The 23,638-nt window shown below is 35.8% G+C and overlaps 1 protein-coding gene across 3 annotated transcripts in view; it reads left to right on the forward strand.

The window, feature by feature from the left end:
• Nucleotides 1-23,638, forward strand: part of MARCHF1 (membrane associated ring-CH-type finger 1) — an 820,720-nt gene that overhangs the window by 746,591 nt on the left and 50,491 nt on the right. For all 3 annotated transcript variants that reach the window (XM_017959171.3, XM_021938129.2, XM_021938130.2), the window contains one exon: nucleotides 13,272-13,452. In XM_017959171.3, coding sequence (XP_017814660.1) covers nucleotides 13,272-13,452 — 181 coding nt within the window. The remainder of the gene's footprint in view (nucleotides 1-13,271; nucleotides 13,453-23,638) is intronic.

Below are 23,638 nucleotides of genomic sequence, written 5' to 3' on the forward strand. Positions count from 1 at the left end.
CACCTAAGCTGGAGTGCAGAGGTGCAATCTTGGCTTTCAATGGCAGATGATAAGGTAAACCAGTTTTATCTTCTGGGAAACTGTAGCAGAATCTCACATACCTAAATAGAATGTCTAAATACACACACTTGCATAGAGTATAGATGTATACCATAGCTGACATGAAATATGTTTTATATACTTAAAATTCAGATAATACAATATATTCCTAGAATATCAGTGTATCTGAAGGAGGAGGGGAGCAGAAAATACTTTTCTGTCCCTGCAATGACTAAGTATATTGGGATATAAAATTAATTGTAGGGTTGGCACCTGCAAGTTTATATTTCTGTAAAAACATAAATGACAGTATGTAGAAGTCTTTTGGTTACTATGGAAACAAAATGCTACAGAAGTTACTCTGGAAGCTGGACAGGAAGGGAACTAGACCCAACTCAGTATCTACTGATAACTCATGGCATGTTTCCAAATCGTTCAGATATATAACTCTATCAAATTTATTCATGAATCTATTAATTAAAGAATGAGAAAAAAGTGAAGTAGAATTAGAAAAATATAATCTTTGTATTTTAATATTTGTATTGATTATTAGTTTGTATTTACTAGAAATAAAATTTAAAAATAGAGAAAACTACTATTTTAATATAAACTTAACTGCAGCGTCACTATTTCCATTTTGATGTTTCCTTGTAACCTTTTTCCATGAATGTAATTTTTAAATTAAGATTATACTGTGTTTTGCATTATATCACTCAATGACAGAGTTTACACTTCATACACAGCTTTTGGAGAATGAAAGGTATCAGAAAAAAGTCTCAGTGGTTTTGCCTAACTGGAAATTCCATTCTGTCAGGATTCTGAATAAATAAGCTTTTGTAATTTTATTTTTGTAAGGCATTTTCATTTGGTTCCAGAAAATTATATTTTGTCCTATTTGAAAGGTAAATAATTGGGAAAGGGCCAGGCGTGGTGGCTTATGCCTCTAATACCGGCGCTTTGGAAAGCCAAGAAGGGCGAATCACCTGAGGTCAAGAGTTTGAGACCAGCCTGGCCAACATGGTGAAACCCCATCTCTACAAAGAAAATACAAAAATTACCCGGGTCTGGTGGCGCATACCTGTAATCCCAGCTACTCCGGAAACTGAGACAGGAGAATCCTTTGAACCCATGAGGCAGAGATTGCAGTGAGCCGAGATTGCACCACTGCACTCCAGCCTAGGCGACAGAGCAAGACTCCATCTCAAATAATAATAATAATAATTGGGGTAATTAAGTTATGTCAGAATCATTCTGGATTCCCTACACACTGGGAAAATGTAAATTAGAAAGAGGAAGGAACCACATTTTATTAGATTGGTGCAAAAGTAATGGCAAAACTGCAATTATTTTTGCACCAACCTAACAAATTATATGTTTGTAATTTTACTGCTATTTTGAGAAATATCTTTTAAATATGGTCATTCATTGAACTATCTCAAACCCAACAGAGTAGCAGCTCTGAGAAAGTCTGGACTACTTCCTTATTCTTTTCAAGACTACTGTCTCCACGCTGAGTAACTAAGTCAAAAATCAAATTATGAGCATGATTGTTTTCAAGTGGTAATTGCGGGGGCAAACAAATGCTCAGAGGCCCTGTAAATAGATGACTTTTCTTTTTTTTTTTTTTTTTTTTTTTTTTTTTGAGACAGAGTCTCACACTGTCACCCAGGCTGGAGTGCAGTCATGCAATTTCAGCTCCCTGCAACCTCCGCCTCCTGGGTTCAAGTGATTCTCCTGCCTCAGCCTCCCGAGCAGCTGGGATTACAGGCACGTGCCACCTCTCCTGGCTAATTTTTGTATTTTTAGTAGAGATGGGGTTTCACAGTGTTGGCCAGGCTGGTCTTAATCTCTTGACCTTGTGATCTCCCTACCTCGGCCTCCCAAAGTGCTGAGATTTCAGGTGTGAGCCATCAGCACCCAGCCAATAGATGACTCTTGAGCATCTATCCCCAGGAGCTTAATTGAAAGCCTAAAGTCAGCTTGGTCCATCCTTTGCTCTCTTCCTCCATAGCTCGTCCCCTTTCCTTTTCCCAAATTGATGCCTAAGTTCTACCAACTCTAAGTTTATAAAATATCTGTTCTCTTTTTCCGTTTCATTCTCACACTATGACACTTGCTTTTGTTCTCATTGTTATTGACTTTGACTATTGTAATAGTCTCTCCCTGTTTTCCCTTTTCTTTCTAATCTAACATGCCAAATTAATCCTTCTAATAATTTTACTTTTTATGGGCAAATACTTTATTTATCTTTATTGTGGCTAAAAAAACACTTAACAGGAGATTTACCCTTTTAATAAATTTAAGTGTGGAGTACGGTATTTACTGTTAACTATAGGCACAGTGTTGTACAGCAGATCTCTAGAACTGAATCGTCGTCTTGCGTAATCAAAAATTACTCCCATGGAATAACAACTTCCCATTTTCCCCTCTCCCCAGCCTTTGGCAGCCACTATTCTACTCCCTGTTTCTTTGTGTTTGACTATTTTATACATTTCATATAAATTGTATTATGTGATATTTATCCTTCTGTGAGTGGTTTATTTCATTTAGCATAATTTCCTCAAGTTTCATCCAATGAACAGCCAATCCTGTAGCAAATGTCAGTATTTCCTTCTTTATTTAAGGCTGAATAATATTTCATTGTGTATATATACCACATTTTTTGGAGACAGGGTCTTACTATGTTGCCCAGGATGGAGTGCGGTGGCATGATCAAAGCTCACTGCAACTGCAATCTTTCGGGTTTAGGCAACCTTGCTGCCTCGCTGGACTCCCAAGTAGCTGGGACTACAGGCACATGACACCACACTCCACTAATTTTATTTTATTTTTTACTTTTAGTGAGGACAGGGTCTCACTGTGTTACCCAGGTCGGTCTCAAACTGAGGTCAAGCAATCCTCCTGCCTCGGCCTTCCAAAACGCTGAGTTTACAGGCATGAATCACTCGCCCGGCTTATACCACATTTTCTTTCTCTATTGATAAATTGATGGACATTTAGGTTGTTTCCATAGCTTCACTCTTGTCAATAATGCTGCAATGAACATGGGAGTTCAGATACCTATCTGAGGTCCTGATTTCAATTCTTCTGGATACTTAGAAGTGGGATTGCTTGCTCATATGGTATTTCTATTTTTAATTCTTTGAAAAACCTCCATGCTGTTTTCCATAGCAGCTGCACCGTTTTTATTCCTTTTATTTATTTATTTATTTATTTATTTATTTATTTATTTATTATTATACTTTAAGTTCTAGGGTACATGTGCATAACGTGCAGGTTTGTTACATATGTATACTTGTGCCATGTTGGTGTGCTGAACCCATCAACTCGTCAGCACCCATCAACTCGTCATTTACATCAGGTATAACTCCCAATGCAATCCCTCCCCACTCCCCCCCTCCATGATAGGCCCCGGTGTGTGATGTTCCCCTTCCTGTGTCCAAGTGATCTCATTGTTCAGTTCCCATCTATGAGTGAGAACATGCGGTGTTTGGTTTTCTGTTCTTGTGATAGTCTGCTAAGAATGATGGTTTCCAGCTGCATCCATGTCCCTACAAAGGACACAAACTCATCCTTTTTGATGGCTGCATAGTATTCCATGGTGTATATGTGCCACATTTTCTTAATCCAGTCTGTCACTGATGGACATTTGGGTTGATTCCAAGTCTTCACTATTGTGAATAGTGCCGCAGTAAACATACGTGTGCATGTGTCTTTATAGCAGCATGATTTATAATCCTTTGGGTATATCCCCAGTAATGGGATGGCTGGGTCATATGGTACATCTAGTTCTAGATCCTTGAGGAATCGCCATACTGTTTTCCATAATGGTTGAACTAGTTTACAATCCCACCAACTGTGTAAAGGTGTTCCTATTTCTCCACATCCTCTCCAGCACCTGTTGTTTCCTGACTTTTTAATGATCACCATTCTAACTGGTGTGAGATGGTATCTCATTGTGGTTTTGATTTGCATTTCTCTGATGGCCAGTGATGATGAGCATTTTTTCATGTGTCTGTTGGCTGCATGCATGTCTTCTTTTGAGAAATGTCTGTTCATATCCTTTGCCCACTTTTTGATGGGATTGTTTGTTTTTTTCTTGTAAATTTGTTTGAGTTCTTTGTAGGTTCTGGATATTAGCCCTTTGTCAGATGAGTAGATTGCAAAAATTTTCTCCCATTCTGTAGGTTGCCTGTTGACTCTGATGGTAGTTTCTTTGCAGCAAAAGCCAAAATTGACAAATGGGATCTAATTAAACTAGAGAGCTTCTGCACGTTTTTATTCCTAACAGTGTCCAAGGGTTCCAACTTCTCCACATTCTCAGGAGCATTTTTGTTTGGGTTTGGGTGGGTGTGTGTGTGTGTGTGTGTGTGTGTGTTTTGATGATAGCCATTCTGATGGGTGTGAGGTGACATTTCACTGTGACTCTGATTTGCATTTCTCTGATGATTAGTGATTTTGAACACCTTTCCATATAGCTGTTGACCATTTGTATGTCTTCTTTAGAGAAATGTCTTTTCAGTTCCTTTGCCCATTTTTTTAATGTAATCTTAATTTTTTATTCAAATTGTGTGTTAGGTTCCTACTCCAAGCAAATACAATTAAAGTTAGTTTGTGTGTGTGTTTGTGTGTGTGTGTGTTGGCACTGGCTGAGGGAAATACAAGACTCTGTGTAATCTTTATTTTTCAGCATGATATCTCACTATTAAAATTCTATTATTAATTATATTATTATATAATAATGTGGTATCCATTGTATATAATAAATAAATATACGAAATATGTACTAAATATTGTATTTAGTTGGAGTAAGAACTTTCATGTTCTTTTCATACTTGGCCACATAATGTTACCAAATTACCCAGTCAATCCTACTTCTAAGTGTTGGCTGAAAACATCTTCTATGCCTAGTGTATTCTACCAACATCCTTCTCCATCTGCCATGATTCTACCCTGAATTCAATTCCAATTCCCATGCCACACCTTCCATTAAACTTTAACCACCCTCCCCTGACCCCAGATCTGAGATGATCTTTCTCTCCTTTGCATATAACAGCACTTGATATGGCACACATCCCATTTTAAATGTATCCTGCCTAATTTTGCAGTTGTCTGATGCATAAACTGTCATAGTATAAACTTCTTAAAGGAAAAAGACTGAAACTAATTCATCTTTATATTTATCATAGAACCTTATAAAACCTTGCATATATACATATGCAACAAATTATTTGTTGACTGAATGAATGAATGAGTGAATAAATGAATAAAAATTGATCATTCTTCACTCAATGTGGTTGGAACTGCTGTAAAACATCAGTGTTTTTCACTTACTTGCCTTTGTAGAAGAATTCATATGCAAAGGCGTATTTCTAATTCAATGCATTTTTGGTTATCTGTAAATAAAGTGCCTGCTTTGTCAATTATCCATGGCAACTTGAGACTTTCTTTGATGTAATGCTCAGCCAGATAAGATTAATGAGTGGACAAAATTGAAAGGAAGTCATGGTTGAGGATGAGCTTACAAAAATTCAAAGACTTAGCCATCACAAAAGAAAAAAGATCAGAAAATCAGTTTGAATTAAGAATTTCTGCCACATGCAGAAAAGAAAAAGAGTAAAAGGTTATAACTGCATAATTTTTCTGATAGCTCTGTTATTATATATATATGAAAGCCTTCTTCTGTATCTGACCACATATATTTCTTTGATTATATCTACATATTAAAGCCAAATGAGTTTTTATTATCTGTCCCTTTGTTTGCCATTTTACTTCAACGTATGCAGCTAACAAAAATTTAGCCTAATAACTTTAAGCACACTTGCTTAGAAGTATCTCTAGTTTAATTTTGTCAGTCTTACAAATATACCTCAAAAGATCTCAAAGCTGATATAAAATGAATATTTATGACATATGCAAATGTAGAGAAAATCATAACCTTCGGATATTCATTCAATATATATTATCTATTTACTTATCTACAAGTCATCAAAATAGTAAGGTAGGATCTGGAAAGATAAATGGCACTGGGGAAACTCATTTCCTTTATGCAGAAATACATGGTCCTCTGAGCTAACCAATGAGTATAGAGAGGGCAGTAAAGCGATGGTTAACAGGGAAGGGATTATCCTAAAAGACACAATCCAGCTTTTAATTTCTCCTGATTTGGAGGATTTGGACAGTCTGAACTGATCTTGAGATAAATAAGAAAGATCTATTCTATTGCTAGATACACTGACTGGGACTCCTAGGGCTACACACGTCAATAGAGGGAATGGGGGAATCTAATGTGTTTCAAGAGCCCATGGAGACCTCTCAGAAAGTCTTCAAAGAGCCTCTGGCCCACTATAAGACTGAACCACTAGGCTAGATGAGAATAGAATCTCAGTGGGAATCCTCAGTCCCAAGCAGAATTTAAAATCCTAGTATCAGTGGCATCGAACCATCTCCAGAGGGGATGAGACACCCAGGGGAAGCAATTCCAATAGCACCTTCCCAATCCATTTCAGAATTCAATGTCTATGAATTCAAATAAGACTTGGCCTCCTCTGCTTTCATTATTGACCAAGCAAGGTGATCATTATCTTTTTCTCCGCTGTTTTCCATCACTGTGATGTCTGGTGGGGGAAAAAAAAATGTGGCTGATTACTTGCGACTCTTGGATCAGCTCCAGAAATAGTTAGGAAAGCTAGGGACATTGCCATGTCATTGTCTTTGTTGTTGATCATTCCCTACAGCTCTGTGCAGATGGTCTGAGGTTTTGACCAAGTCAATGGTGACAAATTAGGGCATGAAATTAAACTCAGGAAGTCATGCTATGTAGCAGCTTTTTTGAGTTGAAAATATTCCTTTGAGAAAACAAAACACTTTTTAAAAATCTCATATATATGAAGAACTGTCACTCATCTGCAGATGTAAAAAAAGAGTACATATTCAGAATGATGAAACTTATGATTACAAAAATAATATTATCTGTTAGTAAAATATTTTTATTCTTATATCATAAATGTATTTTTAACTTGAGTTTTCAAGGTATTTTAAATCTCAGGCTGAATGATGGCCTAGGATATCTATCTTCATTTTTGTTAAGGAAACCTTAGAAATCTGGCTTATAATACCTTTTTGTTTTAAGTTAAGTACAAAAATGCATGCTGGCTCCATGTCAGTAAGAGTAGCTGGAAACAGCTGTTAGTCGGAATGATATTAACTACTGTCCATCTTGTTCTCTGTTTATGAAGTATGTTACTTCTCCTTTCTACTGCAGATCAGTTTGCTTGACTTCCTCTGTTGCTCAGATAGGGTATAAAATTGTTACACCTCAGTTTAGTTCCTTAAATGCAAATTAAAGAGTTCATGGTATATAAAAGGATCACATATTTCTCACTTTCACTATAAGTGAATTTTCCCCAAACATAAACAAAACACTGGTCATTGGTAACAACTTCTGAGAATTGCCATATCCTCTGACTAAGCTGGCTTTTTTTGGTCTATGTTCTGTAAATGTTTAAATAGAAGCTTAATGAAAGCCAGTCCATTATGGTCTAGTGCTTTGCCATCTTTATCCTGACTTCTTAACATTCTCATAACTTAAATTACTCTGAATATCAATACAAATCCACAGAAAGATCCTGCCTCCACAAAATTATTAAACATGAATTTATTCAGCTCATAATTCCAGAACTTGCATGAATGAAACAGTTAACAAACAACAGAGACTGTTTATATGTGTGGTATATGCTTTAAGAGAAATGGCAGCTCAAGAAATAGGAGAGAGCATTATAGAGAAGGAAAAACTAGGGGCTGTTTAATTGGGGATGTGAGTCTGAAATTTAGATGAGTCTTAATTTAGATGAGGTGTTATTAAAGGAGGGAAAATATCAAAGGTATGAAGAACATACTTGAGGAAATTCTCAGAGACAGACTTTAATATAGAGAATACAATACACTCAGGAAATAATCATCTGACCATTAATTTTAAAAAATACTGCTTTTAGTAGACTATTATGCTATAAAATGGGACAAGAGTGGTCATAGACTATTAATAGGGATTAAATTAAGTGATCAATTAAATGACAACACTTAATAATCATATGAAATAATTGATTATTAATAATTATCACTTAATTGATCATTTACTTTAATTCTTACTAACAGTCTGTGACCACTATTCTCCCATTTTACTGATGATGAACTTGAAACACAGAGATTAAGTAATTTAACACGTATAGATGGGCGGAACAACAAATATAATGCTAATTGTATTTTCAATAGCCACACCAGTGTCTCCCAACATTTTTTAAAACATGCAAAACATGATAACATTTGTGAGTCAACCAGGGTGAACGGACAACACACCAAGACCTCAAAACTGCTCTTTAAGCTGACAGGAATCAAGATCTTGGCACAGCAGTAACTTATTTGTGGCAAAACCCACAGCTTATTAGCTGTTAAACTCTGTACCATGCTACTGTGGTTGTATGTCAGAGACTCGTGGAAAATATGCCTGCATAGGTAAGGTAAACTCAAATTGTACAAGCTCATATGAAAAGAAGGTGAAGCAGTTTGGGTTTATATGATTGGTGATAGAGTTCTTGAAGAGTGGCAGTATATTAAGAGGATCTAAATAACTGCATATCTTAAGAATGATTTCCTAATGGAAGGAAACAGTCTTAAAGATACTTTGTGTCTCTGTTGACAATTCAAAGTCACTAAGACATAGTTGTGGGGAAGAAAAGGAAGAAGATATGAAAGACACTGAGGTGTCTGATTTTCTTGGCATATAGCAAGAACCAAGAAAATGTGTGTGAATGAAATGACTATTGAGTGAAAGAATTTAACAATTCCAGAGTTGCATAATACTATGGCCCTCACAAAGATTTTTTTTTTTAAGTGATGAATTTTAAAAAAAACTTATGAAGAAAAAAATATGATTCTACCAGTGTCAGGAAACCTTGGCAAAGGATGGGGACAGGGAATACTAAAGACCATTTGAAGATATGTAACACCAAAAAAAAAACCCTACTTTTCTTAAAACTGAAACATTAAGGCAAGAGATGTGAAGCATACACACACACACACACACACACACACATACACACACACCAATCTAAAATTTAATTTGCTGCATAGCATTATGTGGTCTGCTATTCACAGATAGCTAGAAATTATGTAAAAGTAAGAGTTTATTCAGTCATAAATGGTGAAAGTCTCAACATATGCTAATTAGATTGCAAGCAGACTGGTAAAATACTAAAATGCCAGTAAAATCTGTGAATTCAGCTTGTAACTGTCACTAGGTGACAGATACCAATGTAGATCACCAATAATTTTATAGAATCATTCAATTCCCAAGCCCCAACTTCCCATCAGGTAAAAATGTACCAAAATTATGAATATTTCGCAATGAAATTTTATTACATTATTGAAATCAGCTTTTCTACACAATTATTCTGTTGGAAAAGCGTGTTTATGTTTTCATTACTGTGTTTTCACTTATAATTCAGTGATTGTGATTTTTGTGAAGTATATCAATTTAGGAATTATTTAATTCTCTCTTTAATGGCACTATCACATTATTTTTATTTCTAGTAGATATTTGAAGTTGATATTTAGCTTTTAAATTCATTTAGAACAATCTCAACATGGTTTGAAAAGACTCCTGGGGTTCAACTTGAGCCAGATAATTTGGAAAAATTTCAAAATGCTAAAAATATGTAAAAATAAATCATGTGAAATGGGAATGAAAAATGAACCAAGTTTTTTATTTCCCCTATGGGAAATAACCTTAATTTTATGACAAAATGATATTGTTAGTGGTGCTTCAGGTAGTAGTTTTAGCAGAAATTTTTAAAAACAACTTTATGAGACATAAGAAGCTGGATGAAAGTAAACTGGTCAGGTCAGTTTGAACTCAGTAATCAGCGGGGTCTTTGTTTAAAGCAGTTTATGAATAAATTACTTTTTCAAAGTCAATGAAAAAATCAGAACTGCAAAATATTTTTCGTACCTATAGAGCATTTGACACAATCTTCTTTTAGTGATGAACTTATCTGATAGCATTAACTGCAGTTTTGTTTTGTTTTTTTTTTCAAATAAGAAATTTTGTTCATGGAAGCAACAGGAATTAATGCCAGGCCAAGCAGAGTTTTCATTTTTATTGTGTGTTTCTCTATGTACCTTTACTTGAGTTTTATTGTTAATTGCAGAGGTTAGAGTGATTCATTTTGTAAAATTTGTTTTTATTATTGTCAATAATATTAATACATTGTCTTTAACTCAGAATCACATGTATACTTTAAGGCAGAGATCTGTGAACATTTTCTGAAAGGGTCAGATTGTAAATATTGAATTGAATCATTTGCCAGATAGTAAATGTTTTAGTTTCTACAGCCAGATGGTCTCTGCAGCAACTACTCAACTCTGCTGTTACTCTGCAAACACAGCTCTAAACAATACATAAACCAGTGGGTAAGGCTGTGTTCCCATAAGACTTTATTGATTAAAAATATTCAGTGGACAGAATTGGGTCATAGTTTACTGACCCCTGGTTGAAGAGATTTTCTTTCTGTGGAGGCAGGAGATGGATGTCCAAGGAGTTAAGAAATATCAAACTCTTATTGTGTATAATTCATTAGATTTTAGTGGCTCCAAAAGTAAATATTACAACTTAAGTGTTGGAGACGCCTCTATTTACTTTTACTGACTGCTTTTGTAGTAAGTCATTTTGTTGACTGAATTCAATTCTATTCAATTTACATCTACTGAACGTCTATGCTATGACACTAAACTGGCAACAAGCATGATACAAAGTGTAACAAGTCCAGTTTCTGAGGCCTAGGTTTGGAGAGAAGCTATTTCAGGTTTTTATATTAAAAATAGGCACTCAGATAATTTTTAATTTTCCCTTAACACATTGGCCTTTCATATGTAGTGCTACACCCAACGCGGCTGCTTCCTAAGTTAGTTCAGGGGGAAGAGGACATTAATATTGACTTTCCCTGTGTTCTCATCCCAGCACTTCCACCCCAGAACTTTAGATGGCAGTGTTCCTTTTTGCTCACTTTATTTTTACTTAAGAAATTCATTCAAAATCCTGGTGTACTCTGTCATACTGTTTTACTTTGAGGTCTCGGGGAGTGTTGGGTTTCAGTTCCTGTATCTTTCTGCACTATCTGAGTGAGCAGCCATTTCATTTCCCCTGGGGAGAGAGCTGATATATCTATATCTATACACACTTTATACACTGTAAAGGAAAGAACAGTAGCAGTGATTCATACATTCTTCCAGCCTGCCATTGTGACTTAGGTCAAAAAAGTAATTATGTAGATTTTTTTTTTAAGTTTAAATGTTACATTGAACATTCATGTTGCATTTTGTAAAATCTTGTTTTAGATTTAGGGGCTACCTGTGCAGGTTTGTTACATGGGTGTATTGCATGCTGCTGAAGTTTGGTCTTCTAATGTTTCCTTCACCTAAGTAGTGAACATAGTACATCATAGGTAGTTTTTCAAACTTTACTTCCCACCACCCTCCCCCACTTTAACAATATCCAGTGTTTATAGTTTCCATCTTTGTGTCCCTGCGTATGCAATATTTAGCTCCTACTTATAAATGAGCGTATGCAGTATTTGTTTTTCTGCTTCTGTGTTAATTCACTTAGGATAAGGGCCTCCAGCTGTATCCATGTTTCTGCAAGAGACATGATTTCATTTTTTTATGGCTGCATAGTATTCCATGGTGTAAATGTGCCACATTTTCTTTATGCAGTCCACCACTGATGGGCATCTGGATTGATTCTATGTCTTTGCTATGGTGAATAGTGCTACAGTAAACATATGAGTGTCTATGTTTAACAAATTTAAAGCAACATTTCTAATGAAAGTTATTAACAATGTCTAACTGCTGGTTACATCATTCAGATTATTAAAGGGCTGAGATTTGAATTCATCAGCTAAAGTTATGGGAGACTTGTCTTATCCAAAGAGAAAAATAAATTACTTTTTAAAATCTGAATGTGAGATAAAATGATTTTAGACTGCAAATCCGTGAAACTAGAATTCATAGTAGTTCAGAAACTGATTCAGCTCAATTCATTGGTAGATGTATTTATTAGCATTTTTAAACAATAAGATTTGCTGTACTCAAATTTTGTGTGATCAGTGATTTTTGTGATTTTTTTAGACAATGATGATTATTGACAGTTTAGAACATTTGTTGTAACCAAATAGGTGTGCATCTTCCTAAGAACATATCTGTAATATTTTCAAGCTAAGACATCTTGTATTAACTTCATTCCTTCATTATACCTTAAAATTTTTTGAGAACTTTTCCACATTGATAAGATACCATATTTAATAAATTTTATGCCACGGTCTGATATTATTGAAGTAACACAATAAAGTTTACCAAACTATAATATTCCTTAGAATACTTAAAACTCGTAACTTTTATATATGAAAGCGCATAGATAGTATCCTATTAAATAGATTAAATTGGGGAAATAGCACAATAGTGGTGCTATTAAAATTGACTTCCATGTATGAATGAAATGACAGTGCATTGTTGATGTGCTGGTGTGTAATGCACAACTTATTACATGATTTGAGTCCAGCAATGACCATAAAAGTAAAAGTCAATTAATACAGGTTGAGTATTCTTTTTCCAAAATGGTTGGAGCTGGAAGTGTCTCCAATTTCAGTTTTGGGGGGTTTTGGAATATTTGCATGTATGTAATGAGATATTTTGGGTAGGACTAGAAGTGTGTTGGATTGGGGATTTTTTTTTTTTTTTTTTGATTTGGCAATATTTGCACATACATAATGAGATATCCTGGGGATGCAACCCAAGTCTAAACACAGAATTCATTTATGTTTCATATATACCTTGTACACATAGCCTGAAGGTAATTTTACTTTTTCCTTCGGAGTAGTGAATAAACTTTGGGTTGTGCACCTATGCTTTGACTAAATGGAATTTTCTACTTACGGCATTGTGTTGGTGCTCAAAAAGTTTTGGATTTGGGAGCATTTCAGATTAAGGATTTTTAGGTTAGGAATGCTTAATCTGTATTGGTCATAGATTTGGTTCCAGCATTAAAGTTGGAGTGAAATGTCCAAGTGTTCTGAATCTTAGGTTGCTGTTTCTAACAGCCCTGGTATAAGCAAGGGCAGAAACAACACAGGTGAGAAATGTTCTCTGGGAAATCTCATGCTGGCTGCTGTGTCTTTCCACAGAATCTGTCACTGCGAAGGGGATGAAGAGAGCCCCCTCATCACACCCTGTCGCTGCACTGGGACACTGCGCTTTGTCCACCAGTCCTGCCTCCACCAGTGGATAAAGAGCTCAGATACACGTTGCTGTGAGCTCTGCAAGTATGACTTCATAATGGAGACCAAGCTCAAACCCCTCCGGAAGGTACAGTATCAATAGGAATTGGTTTGGGAGGGACCATTTGCAAAGCAGACTTGTTTTAGAAATCTATTCCCTTTGCCAGTAAGAGTCTTCTAATATGCTAATATGCATTAAGGGTACGTGTCTTGTGTTGAGCTCATTGCACAAAATTCATCCAAGGGTTTGCAGATAATCCTTTCTTTCTTCTATGTTTTATATTCTAGAGCTTCTGATTGATATATTACCTTCAATGCTTTTTTAAAAGTGTGCGTACATAATAGATGTATATATGTATATGCATGCAAAATGTACTTGTAATTCGATGTAATTGAATTGATGAGAACTATGATAGTATTGTGCTTACGGAAGCCAATTCCCAAGAAGGTTATGTGATACATTGCCTTAAGCAACATCAACTCATCAGATTTCTTACAAGTTATTTATTAGGTAATAGAAGAAAATGATTTCTTCTATAAAGTGTATACTATTTATCTTTGCTTTTATTTGGGAATTGGTTTAATGCCTCATGTGTAATTAGAGTAGGTAGAAATAAAAGATACTATTTTCCATATTGTGCATCAGGCTGTAAGAGAGAGGTAAGTGTATTTTGTATCTATAATGTTTGTCTTCAAATTCCTCATTTGTGTTATATTTTTCTAAAGAAAAAAGGTAAGACTGTAAGTGAGATACAAAGTTAGTGTCTCACTCAAAGCCACTGAAGAACAACTTGTAAACAATACAAACTAGGACGATGAACTTTATATAATTCATGTTTGATAGCTGGACTTCTGGATTTTAGCATGTAACTTATTTATCTTCTTGCCTAACTGTAGCCTTACATATATGGCTGCCTCCGTTTCCAAGGGAGAATATTAAGACCACAGTTTAAATAATGAATCATCCTAGAGCTGCTTTTTTTATTTAAATTGAATGCAAAGCAAAAGTTATAGGACATTGCCTGGAAAGAAACACAATGGGTTCCAGAATGAGCAGAGTTGAAATGCAAACAAGAATATTCTAGTACATACCTGATTGCTGGCTAACCATTGCAATTCTTCATTAATTCTGTAAATTGTATATAGAGAGAATCACATTCCTTGCTTTTGTGGTAGCCTCAGTTTTTAAAATCTACAAATGGTTTATAGCCATCGAAAATAACGCATAGAATTCATTTAGGATATGCATGGTCTTTTCTTAACAATGGAGTGGCCTGAGTGCTGCAGGGTAACACTGTTTTTCTAGGGCCCAGAGGTGTCAATGCCAGAAATAGAAATGGACCTTGATTCCTTGCCCTTTGCTTCGTCCGCTGGACAGATGCTGAACACTGTCTGCGGTAGTTAAATGACACATTGTACTCCATGATTTTCTAAATGTCTTTTCTTAGTCCTCAGGGAACTACAAATTATTTCATAGAATCTATATATTTCTTCATTTTTTCCCATCTTAAATTTACATGAAATTTTCATTTCAACTTTGTCAAATACACTCTTTTAATTTGAGGGCCACAATCTAGGATAATAACATATTCTAATTTTCTCTTCTTTACTGTATCTATCACCACTACTCATTTTTTGTTTAATTAAAAAACATGATGCTGAGAAGAAACTTGAAAAGTCTTTTTATTACATTGCCAGCTTTTGTAGTATCTAGTATACCCTTTCAATATAACTTTCATCCTTTATTAATATTCCATTCCTAATAATTTACGACTCTCTCAGGAAATCTTTTTTTTTCCCTCAACAAACACACTAATAAACCAGAGAAAGGCAGCAAATATTTCTATCTTTTTAAAATTCATGATAATGGACCAGGCACAGTGGCTTACACCTAGAATCCCAGCACTTTGGGAGGCTGAGGCAGGAGTATCCCTTGAGCCCAGGAGTTTGAGACCAACCTGGGCAAAAAAAAGTGAAATCCTGTCTCTACCAAAAAAAAAAAAAAAAAAAAAATTAAAAAAAAATTAACCTGGCATGGTAGCACACACCTATAGTTCCAGCTACTCAGGAGGCTGAGGAAAGAGGATCCCTTGAGCCTAGGGTTTCAAGGTTGTGGTGAGCTATGAGCTATGATTGCAGCACTTGCACTCAAGCCTGGGTGATGGAGCCACACCTTGTCTCAAAAAAAAAAAAAAAACAATTCATGATAATGAATGTGTCACAGCAATCTAGTGGGCACCTATGTACCTACTATCTGTTGATTAATATCTTAGTTTCTTTTTTTTTTTTTTTTTTTTTTTTGAGGCCGGAGTCTCGCTCATAGCCGGGCTGGAGTGCAGTGGCGGATCTCAGCTCACTGCAAGCTCGGCCTCCGGGTTTCACGCCATTCTCCTGCCTCAGCCTCCCGAATGGCACCCTGGGACTGGAAACACCGCCACCTCGCCTGGCTAGTTTTGTATTTTTTTAGTAGAGATGAGGTTTCACCGTGTTAGCCAGGATGGTCTCGATCTCCTGACCTCGTGATCCGCCCGCCTCGGCCTCCCAGAGTGCTGGGATTACAGGCTTGAGCCACCGTGCCCAGCTATCTTAGTTTCTTCTAAAAAAATCCTCTTTGATTAATTTGAATAATTAAATTGAATAATTTTCTTTTATTGATTATTAATATATCAATATATTAAGCATTGATGAAGGACAGCATTTCAACATTGTTTTTAATAGCACTTGTATATGTATAGGGGTGTTAGAATCTGATCCAAAGGTTGCTTCCCCAGCACCCACAGATGTATTTTATTTGAGCCATGGGTTAGTTACCAATGTTTAAGCACGTAATTATTTCATGTGCAATTCCATATATGTGAATTTATTTGAAAAATCACAGTATCTGGCTTTACTGGAATCACATTCCCATATGACAACAACCAGTGGAGTCAAGTGGTGTCTAGCCCCTTTAAAAAGGGACTTGCTTTCAAATTCTTCACAGTTCTCAGCCTTCCCGCTCTTTCTGATCCTGAGACCGTGTGCCATCTCCACTCATCTGTGTACCTCTGTGGCACTTGTGTAGGGATCTGAATCTTCAACTTCTTTTCTAACACATGAGTCCTAGACATGAGGAACATGCCTTCTATTCCTCCCTCCATGATGCATAGGCTTTAAAAACCTAGAGAAAGTATTCCAACGTCTCACTTTCTCCTTTAAAAATATGAGGCACTGGCCAATACTTAAGAGGCAGTAATCATAGTAATGACCTTCTCAGTCATCAACCTGAGTCATCACATTCTGAGGTGATACAAACCATACAGATATGAGGCGTTTTAAAACTGTTCTAGTTGGGCTATTTTGATGGCACTAAGATTCATCAACAGTTTTCTTTTGGTAGTTTCTAAACAGTTACAGAGAATGCTAGGTATAGCATTTGGTTAGAATATATTTGAAGTACATCCAATTAATTGCCTTCAACTTGGTAATTCTATTACAGTTTATAACATTCTAAAGAACAACCCACATGAAACAATTAATTTAGCTAATGATGTTGAATTTCTGCCATTAGCCAATGCAGGCAGGAGATTCTGTTTAGATGAAATGACTTCTTAAAGTAGAAAGGTGCAATTCTGCATAGAAAGGTGCAAATCTTCATAGGCAAACCTTGGGGCTTAATGGTTAGTTTCTAAAGATATCAGCAAAATGTTAACTCATTAATTGCAACTCTTACTCCACCAAAATCTAGTTAGTAAATTCATCAAGGTATTTTAATGTTTCCAGAAGACAATCTTTAAAGTGAAAATAAAATCAAGTGCTTATTCAAGGAAAAGCAATCTTCATCATCTTTAAGTCAGTAGCCCAGCTACTTTTCTAACACTCAATAAAAGTCTCATTAATCTGCTAAGTTATCCAGGGTCAGAAATAATTCTGAGGGCTCAGAAAAGTCAAAATGTCACACACAAAGAAAGCATAGTGACCACTCAGTGCAACTGGAAAATGCACTCAAGATCAACTAGGAAGCATAAACTAATTTCCTATTCTGAAGCTGAAGAATTGCATGGAGTTCATATTTGAGTTACTCCTGACTGGGCGAAACCAAATGTTAAATATGAAACCAAGTTTATGAGGATAGCAAATACTACTGATAGCTTTCTATCTCCCCAAATATATTTTTTCTATTTTCTATATAGAAACTATTTGGCAAATGTACAATACAGGATATGTAACTCCATGCATCTTTTTATCTCGTCTCATTTGTAGAAATAAAATAAGATAATGAATAAATTATCTTTGCTTTAGTAATGCTTATGTTGAGCCATATACACTAACCATTTTTGTAGATCAAAAATAGTTGAAAATTGGAAAGTTCATAGAATATAAGTTCTGTGTGAATTAACTATGTCAAATAAAAAAAGTAGTCATCTTGGTATTTCTACTTTTCCACTATAATTATTTACAGTGCTGTAGTTGACATGCCTATTTTTAAAAATGAAGAACTATCTTTAACAAACACTGTTAATTCCTTCCTTGCCTTAATTTGATGTAGCATTCGTCTTTCAAAAGAGCCAAGCGCTGGTGCAAGTTACCATAGCAGGTTAACTGCCCCAAATTTGTTATTGATTATTTGATGATTATTATTAATGATGTCTTATCATTAATAACCTTAAAATTGAACAGAAAAAGGGATAAGACCAGATTCCTAGCTAGAATCTTCCTGCACCCTTTGAATGATGTTGCCTAATGACAAAAATAAATTCAAAATGCATAATTTTCTTACCATTAAGGGGAATTTGCTATTTGACTGATATGACCACCACATACTGAATTCCTTCTATGGGCCAAATATTTAGCATATATCATTTAACTAATTCGGTTTTCATTACAATCCTATTTTATGTAGGCATATCAAGACCCTTTTACGGAGGAGAAAAATAAAATATCATATCAAACTCGCTCAATATCACACAACTCAAAGCTCCCTGATTCTAAAGCATGTTCTCATTGCACTGTGCTACTCTACCACCAAATAGCTGAGACATTCTCTCTTTAAACATCAAAATTTTAATTCTTACTTAAATCATTCCTGGTAGAAGTCTTTTAAAACAAATCATTCTAAAAAAATTTTTTTCTGAAGTCGTCTTTCTTAAACAAGAATATTTTACCCAATGTATTTTCCTCATATCTCAAGTATATCATTGTATTCACACCAATTATTTTTCAAGTTGAAAACACTAACGACTTCTATATCTTGAAATACATATAAGGGGCCGGGCACGGTGGCTCAAGCCTGTAATCCCAGCACTTTGGGAGGCCGAGACGGACGGATCACGAGGTCAGGAGATCGAGACCATCCTGGCTAACCCGGTGAAACCCCGTCTCTACTAAAAAATACAAAAAACTAGCCAGGCGAGGTGGTGGGCGCCTGTAGTCCCAGCTACTCGGGAGGCTGAGGCAGGAGAATGGCGTGAACTCAGGAGGCGGAGCTTGCAGTGAGCTGAGATCTGGCCACTGCACTCCAGCCTGGGCGACAGAGCGAGACTCCATCTCAAAAAAAAAAAGAAATACATATAAGGCTGTTTAACTTCATTCTATTTTCTACATCCTGCTATGTTTTAAAAGCCTTTCTATCTGGGTTTGTTGTTTCTCTTTCTTCTCTGTTCTCGGAGCATCAGCTGTCATTTCTGTTTCTCCAATAGTCCTTATTCAACATTTAATGTAGCTACTCCTTTTCTGCTTTAAACAACGTTGACACCAAGAGTTAGGGCTTACAAAAATGGGTCTACAGGGCCAGGTGCGGTGGCTCACACCTGTAATCCCAGCACTTTGGGAGGCCGAGGCAGGTGGATCACGAGGTCAGAAGTTCGAGACCAGCCTGGCCAACATGGTGAAACCCCATCTCTACTAAAAATACAAAAAAATTGCCCGGGTGTGGTGGCGAGTGCCTGTAATCCCAGCTACTTGGGAGGCTGAGGCAGGAGAATCGGTTGAACCTGGGAGGCAGAGGTTGCAGTGAGCCAAGATCATGCCGTTGCACTCCAGCCTGGGCGACAGAGCAAGACTAAGTCTCAAATACATAAATAAATAAGGGTCTACAAAAGACAATTCTGGATGAACTTCTGTTCTTTTGATCATTGGCAAGAGTTTCAGTGTGCATGGACATTCTGAAATCATTCTATGGTTCTTTGAGTTATCTTTGGCATTCTTTTTAATTAATTCTCAATTTTACTTAAAGTACTTGGGATTACATGATAAGAAAGCCCTGAGCAATGAAGTTTTGATGTCTTCAGGCTATTTCCCTATCATAGGAACCCAATTCTGTGGAGCAGATTTGCTATTCCATTTATTCACAAATATATAAGCCTGAAAGCAATGAAAATTTCTGCCGTAATATAGCTTAAAAAAAGCTTTCCTGCAATGCTTGCAAAAAAAAAATTCATACAATTCACAATGCATATTCATTTCTATTCTATTATTATATGATGCCTAAGGGAAGTCTAAATGACTGAGAATACTCTAGGGAACATTTCTAGGGAAATGATTTTGTTTTCAAACCTATATTCTTCAAATCAGCCAGATAAGTTTTCCACAACAAATTTCTCACTGTCCAGTGGTGGTATTGTCTACAGTCAAACGCCCCTCCCTTTACTTTCTCACTGCTTCATTCGTTAAAAAAGAAGAGTCCAGTAGGCTGCTTAAGCTGTTTGCTATGAAAAAGACAAAATAAGTAGACTACAAAATAACAAAAAAATTATTAAAAGAAAAGTATTTCAACTTGATTGGAGCATTAATCATATTACTAATTTTTTGTCTTTGTTTTGTTGTTTTTATTTGTTTTATTTCCTTAACTCTTAGAAGGACAATTCTTGCTCTTAGAAGTACAATTGGTATTTCAACTAAGATAATATTCCAGTGTGAATAGATTACAATGCCAACATGTATCAAATAATTAGGAGATGAAAAATACAGGTGTCTCATGATTTACTGTAATAGAACTTGGGATTTATCACATGGATTGTATCTTTTGCCTTTAAATAAAATACTAGTAGGTCAATTCGTCTTTTGAAATTTCAAAGAAATTCACCTGAGATTGGTATTATAGAGTAGCTTGTTCAGATAGAAATATTCTTCTCTGGGCAGCAAAAGAGCTTATTCTTTTGGGAACCATCCATCCGTAAACATAGTTCTCCCTCTAGTCAGAGTTCAGTTCACATTGCCAGCAAACTATGTTCTGAATGATTGTTCTGAGAGACCTCCAATCATGCCCAGTTTATTAATTCTCTCAACTTACTGTATTATCTACTATATGCCAGTCATGTTCAGTAGTGAACAAGATAGAATAAAACCCTACCCTCAGGGAGCATATAGTCTACTGCAGAAGGATGGAACAAGATGAAAGAATTTTCTGTAACTGTGTAGGAAATGGTACAGGCAATTCAAAGAGAGAGTTGTACACAATCATATGCTTGGTCTTTGTAAGACAATTCATAGCGAAAGATATGCAAAGCAAAAATAAAGCCAAAAATGTTATAAACACATAGAAAATTTAATGTCTCTCTCTTTTCTTCTCTGTGCTTCACAAAACCAGGACTAATCAAAAAGTGTTATTTAGCAGTTAAATATCCAGGACACTACTGGGGAGAGAATTGGGAATACAGAGCAGGATTTGATACAGGCTGTCACAAAGTAGCCTTAAATAAACAACTGCTGAATAATAATTGTTGACTGGATAGATTAAATGGAACTTATTTTTAGTACTTCCTTATTAGTAGATTGATACACTACTTTAATTCTGTTAATTGTTTCTTTCTTTGAAAACTATTGCTGGGAAAACACAACCTCACTTGCTTAGTAAGAATGTCACTCTGTGTTACTATTACAGATATGAAAGTAAATTCTTTTTTATTTATTTATTTATTTATTTATTTATTTTAATTTATTTATTATTATTATACTGTAAGTTGTAGGGTACATGTGCATAATGTGCAGGTTTGTTACATATGTATACTTGTGCCTTGTTGGTGTGCTGCACCCCTCAACTCGTCATTTACATCAGGTATAACTCCCAATGCAATCCCTCCCCCCTCCCCCCTCCCCATGATAGGCCCCGGTGTGTGATGTTCCCCTTCCTGAGTCCAAGTGATCTCATTGTTCAGTTCCCACCTATGAGTGAGAACATACGGTGTTTGGTTTTCTGTTCTTGTGATAGTTTGCTAAGAATAAAGGATACAGATCCACTTCTGAGAAAAATTCGTTTTTTATTTTAACGAGAACTAAGAATACACAAGAACTAACAATACACAAAATGGAGCTTCTTTTATTCTGGTTTTTGAAACATAAACTATGTTTAAAATGATGAAGTCAATATTCCAATGATCTATATGGAAAGCACAAAAAGCATCAAGTTAGAGTGTGCAGAAGTCAGAAGCATACACAGACACAGACACACACACACACACACACACACACACACAATTACAACTAAAGATTTCCCCAAAGCATCATCTTATGATTGAGTTTTAAATTAATTTTACATTTAAATTTTTATTAAGTTAAATATATTTCTCTCTCAGCTGTGGAGATGTTTTTCTTAATTTGAGGAAGTTCAAAATGCAATTGAAAGCTATATTAATAACCAAGCAGAAGAAAGAATTTCAGAGCTTGAATACTGGTCTTTTGAACTCACCCAGTTAGATGAAAATAGAGAAAAAAATTTGTAAAAATGAACAAAGTGTTCATGAAATATAAAATTATATAAAGCAACCAAACCTACAAATTGGTGGCATTCCTGAGAGAGAAGGAGGGACGTAAACAACCTAGACAACATAATTTAGGGAATAATTCAAGAAAATTTCCCTAATCTTGCTAGAGGGGTAGACATCCAGATACAAGAAATCCAGAGAACATCTGCAAGATACTATATAAAATGAATATCACCAAGGCATGTAGTCACCAGACTGTCCAAAGTCAACATGAAATTAAAAATCTTAAAGGCAAACAGAGAAAAAGGTCATATTACATACAAAAGATAACTCCATAAGGCTAACAATGGACTTCTCAGAAGGAATCCTACAAGCAAGGGGGTATCAGAGGCCTATTTTCAGCATTCTTAAAGAAAAGAAATTTCAGTCAAGAAGTTTATATCCCACCATATTAACTTCACAAGCAAAGGACAAATAAAATATTTTCCAAACAAGCAAGCACTAAGAGAATTTGTTACCACTAGACCAGTCTTATAAGTGATCCTTAAGGGAGTTCTATTTTTTTTTTTAATTTATTTAAACACACAACGTGCAGGTTTGTTACATATATATACTTGTGCCATGTTGGTGTGCTGCACCCATCAACTCGTCAGCACCCATCAACTCGTCATTTACATCAGATATAACTCCCAATGCCATCCTTTCCCCCTCCCCCCTCCCCATAATAGGCCCCGGTGTGTGATGTTCCCCTTCCCAAGTCCAAGTGTTCTCATTGTTCGATTTCCACCTATGAGTGGGAACATGTGGTGTTTGGTTTTCTGTTCTTGCAATAGTTTGCTGAGAATGATGGTTTCCAGCTGCATCCATGTCCCTACAAAGGATACAAACTCATCCCTTTTTATGGCTGCATAGTATTCCATGGTGTATATATGACATATTTTCTTAATCCAGTCTGTAACTGATGGACATTTGGGTTGATTCCAAGTCTTCGCTATTGTGAATAGTGCCGCAATAAACATATGTGTGCATATGTCTTTATAGCAGCATGATTTATAATCCTTTGGGTATATATCCAGTAATGGGATGGCTGGGTCATATGGTATTTCCACTTCTAGATCCTTGAGGAATCGCCATACTGTTTTCCACAATGGTTGAACTAGTTTACAATCCCACCAACAGTATAAAAGTGTTCCTGTTTCTCCACATCCTCTCTAGCACCTGTTGTTTCCTGACTTTTTAATGATTGCCATTCTAACTGGTGTGAGATGGTATCTCATTGTGGTTTTGATTTGCATTTCTCTGATGGCCAGTGATGACGAGCATTTTTTCATGTGTCTATTGGCTGCATGCATGTCTTCTTTTGAGAAATGTCTGTTCATATCCTTTGCCCACTTTTTGATGGGGTTGTTTGTTTTTTTTCTTGTAAATTTGTTTGAGTTCTTTGTAGGTTCTGGATATTAGCCCTTTGTCAGATGAGTAGATCGCAAAAATGTTCTCCCATTCTGTAGGTTGCCTGTTCACTCTGATGGTAGTTTCTTTTAAACATGGAAACAGAAGAACAATACCTGATACCACAAAGCCACACCTAAGTCCATA

The sequence above is a fragment of the Papio anubis genome, chromosome 3 (assembly GCF_008728515.1).
Source record: "Papio anubis isolate 15944 chromosome 3, Panubis1.0, whole genome shotgun sequence".
Taxonomy (NCBI): Eukaryota; Metazoa; Chordata; class Mammalia; order Primates; family Cercopithecidae; genus Papio; species Papio anubis.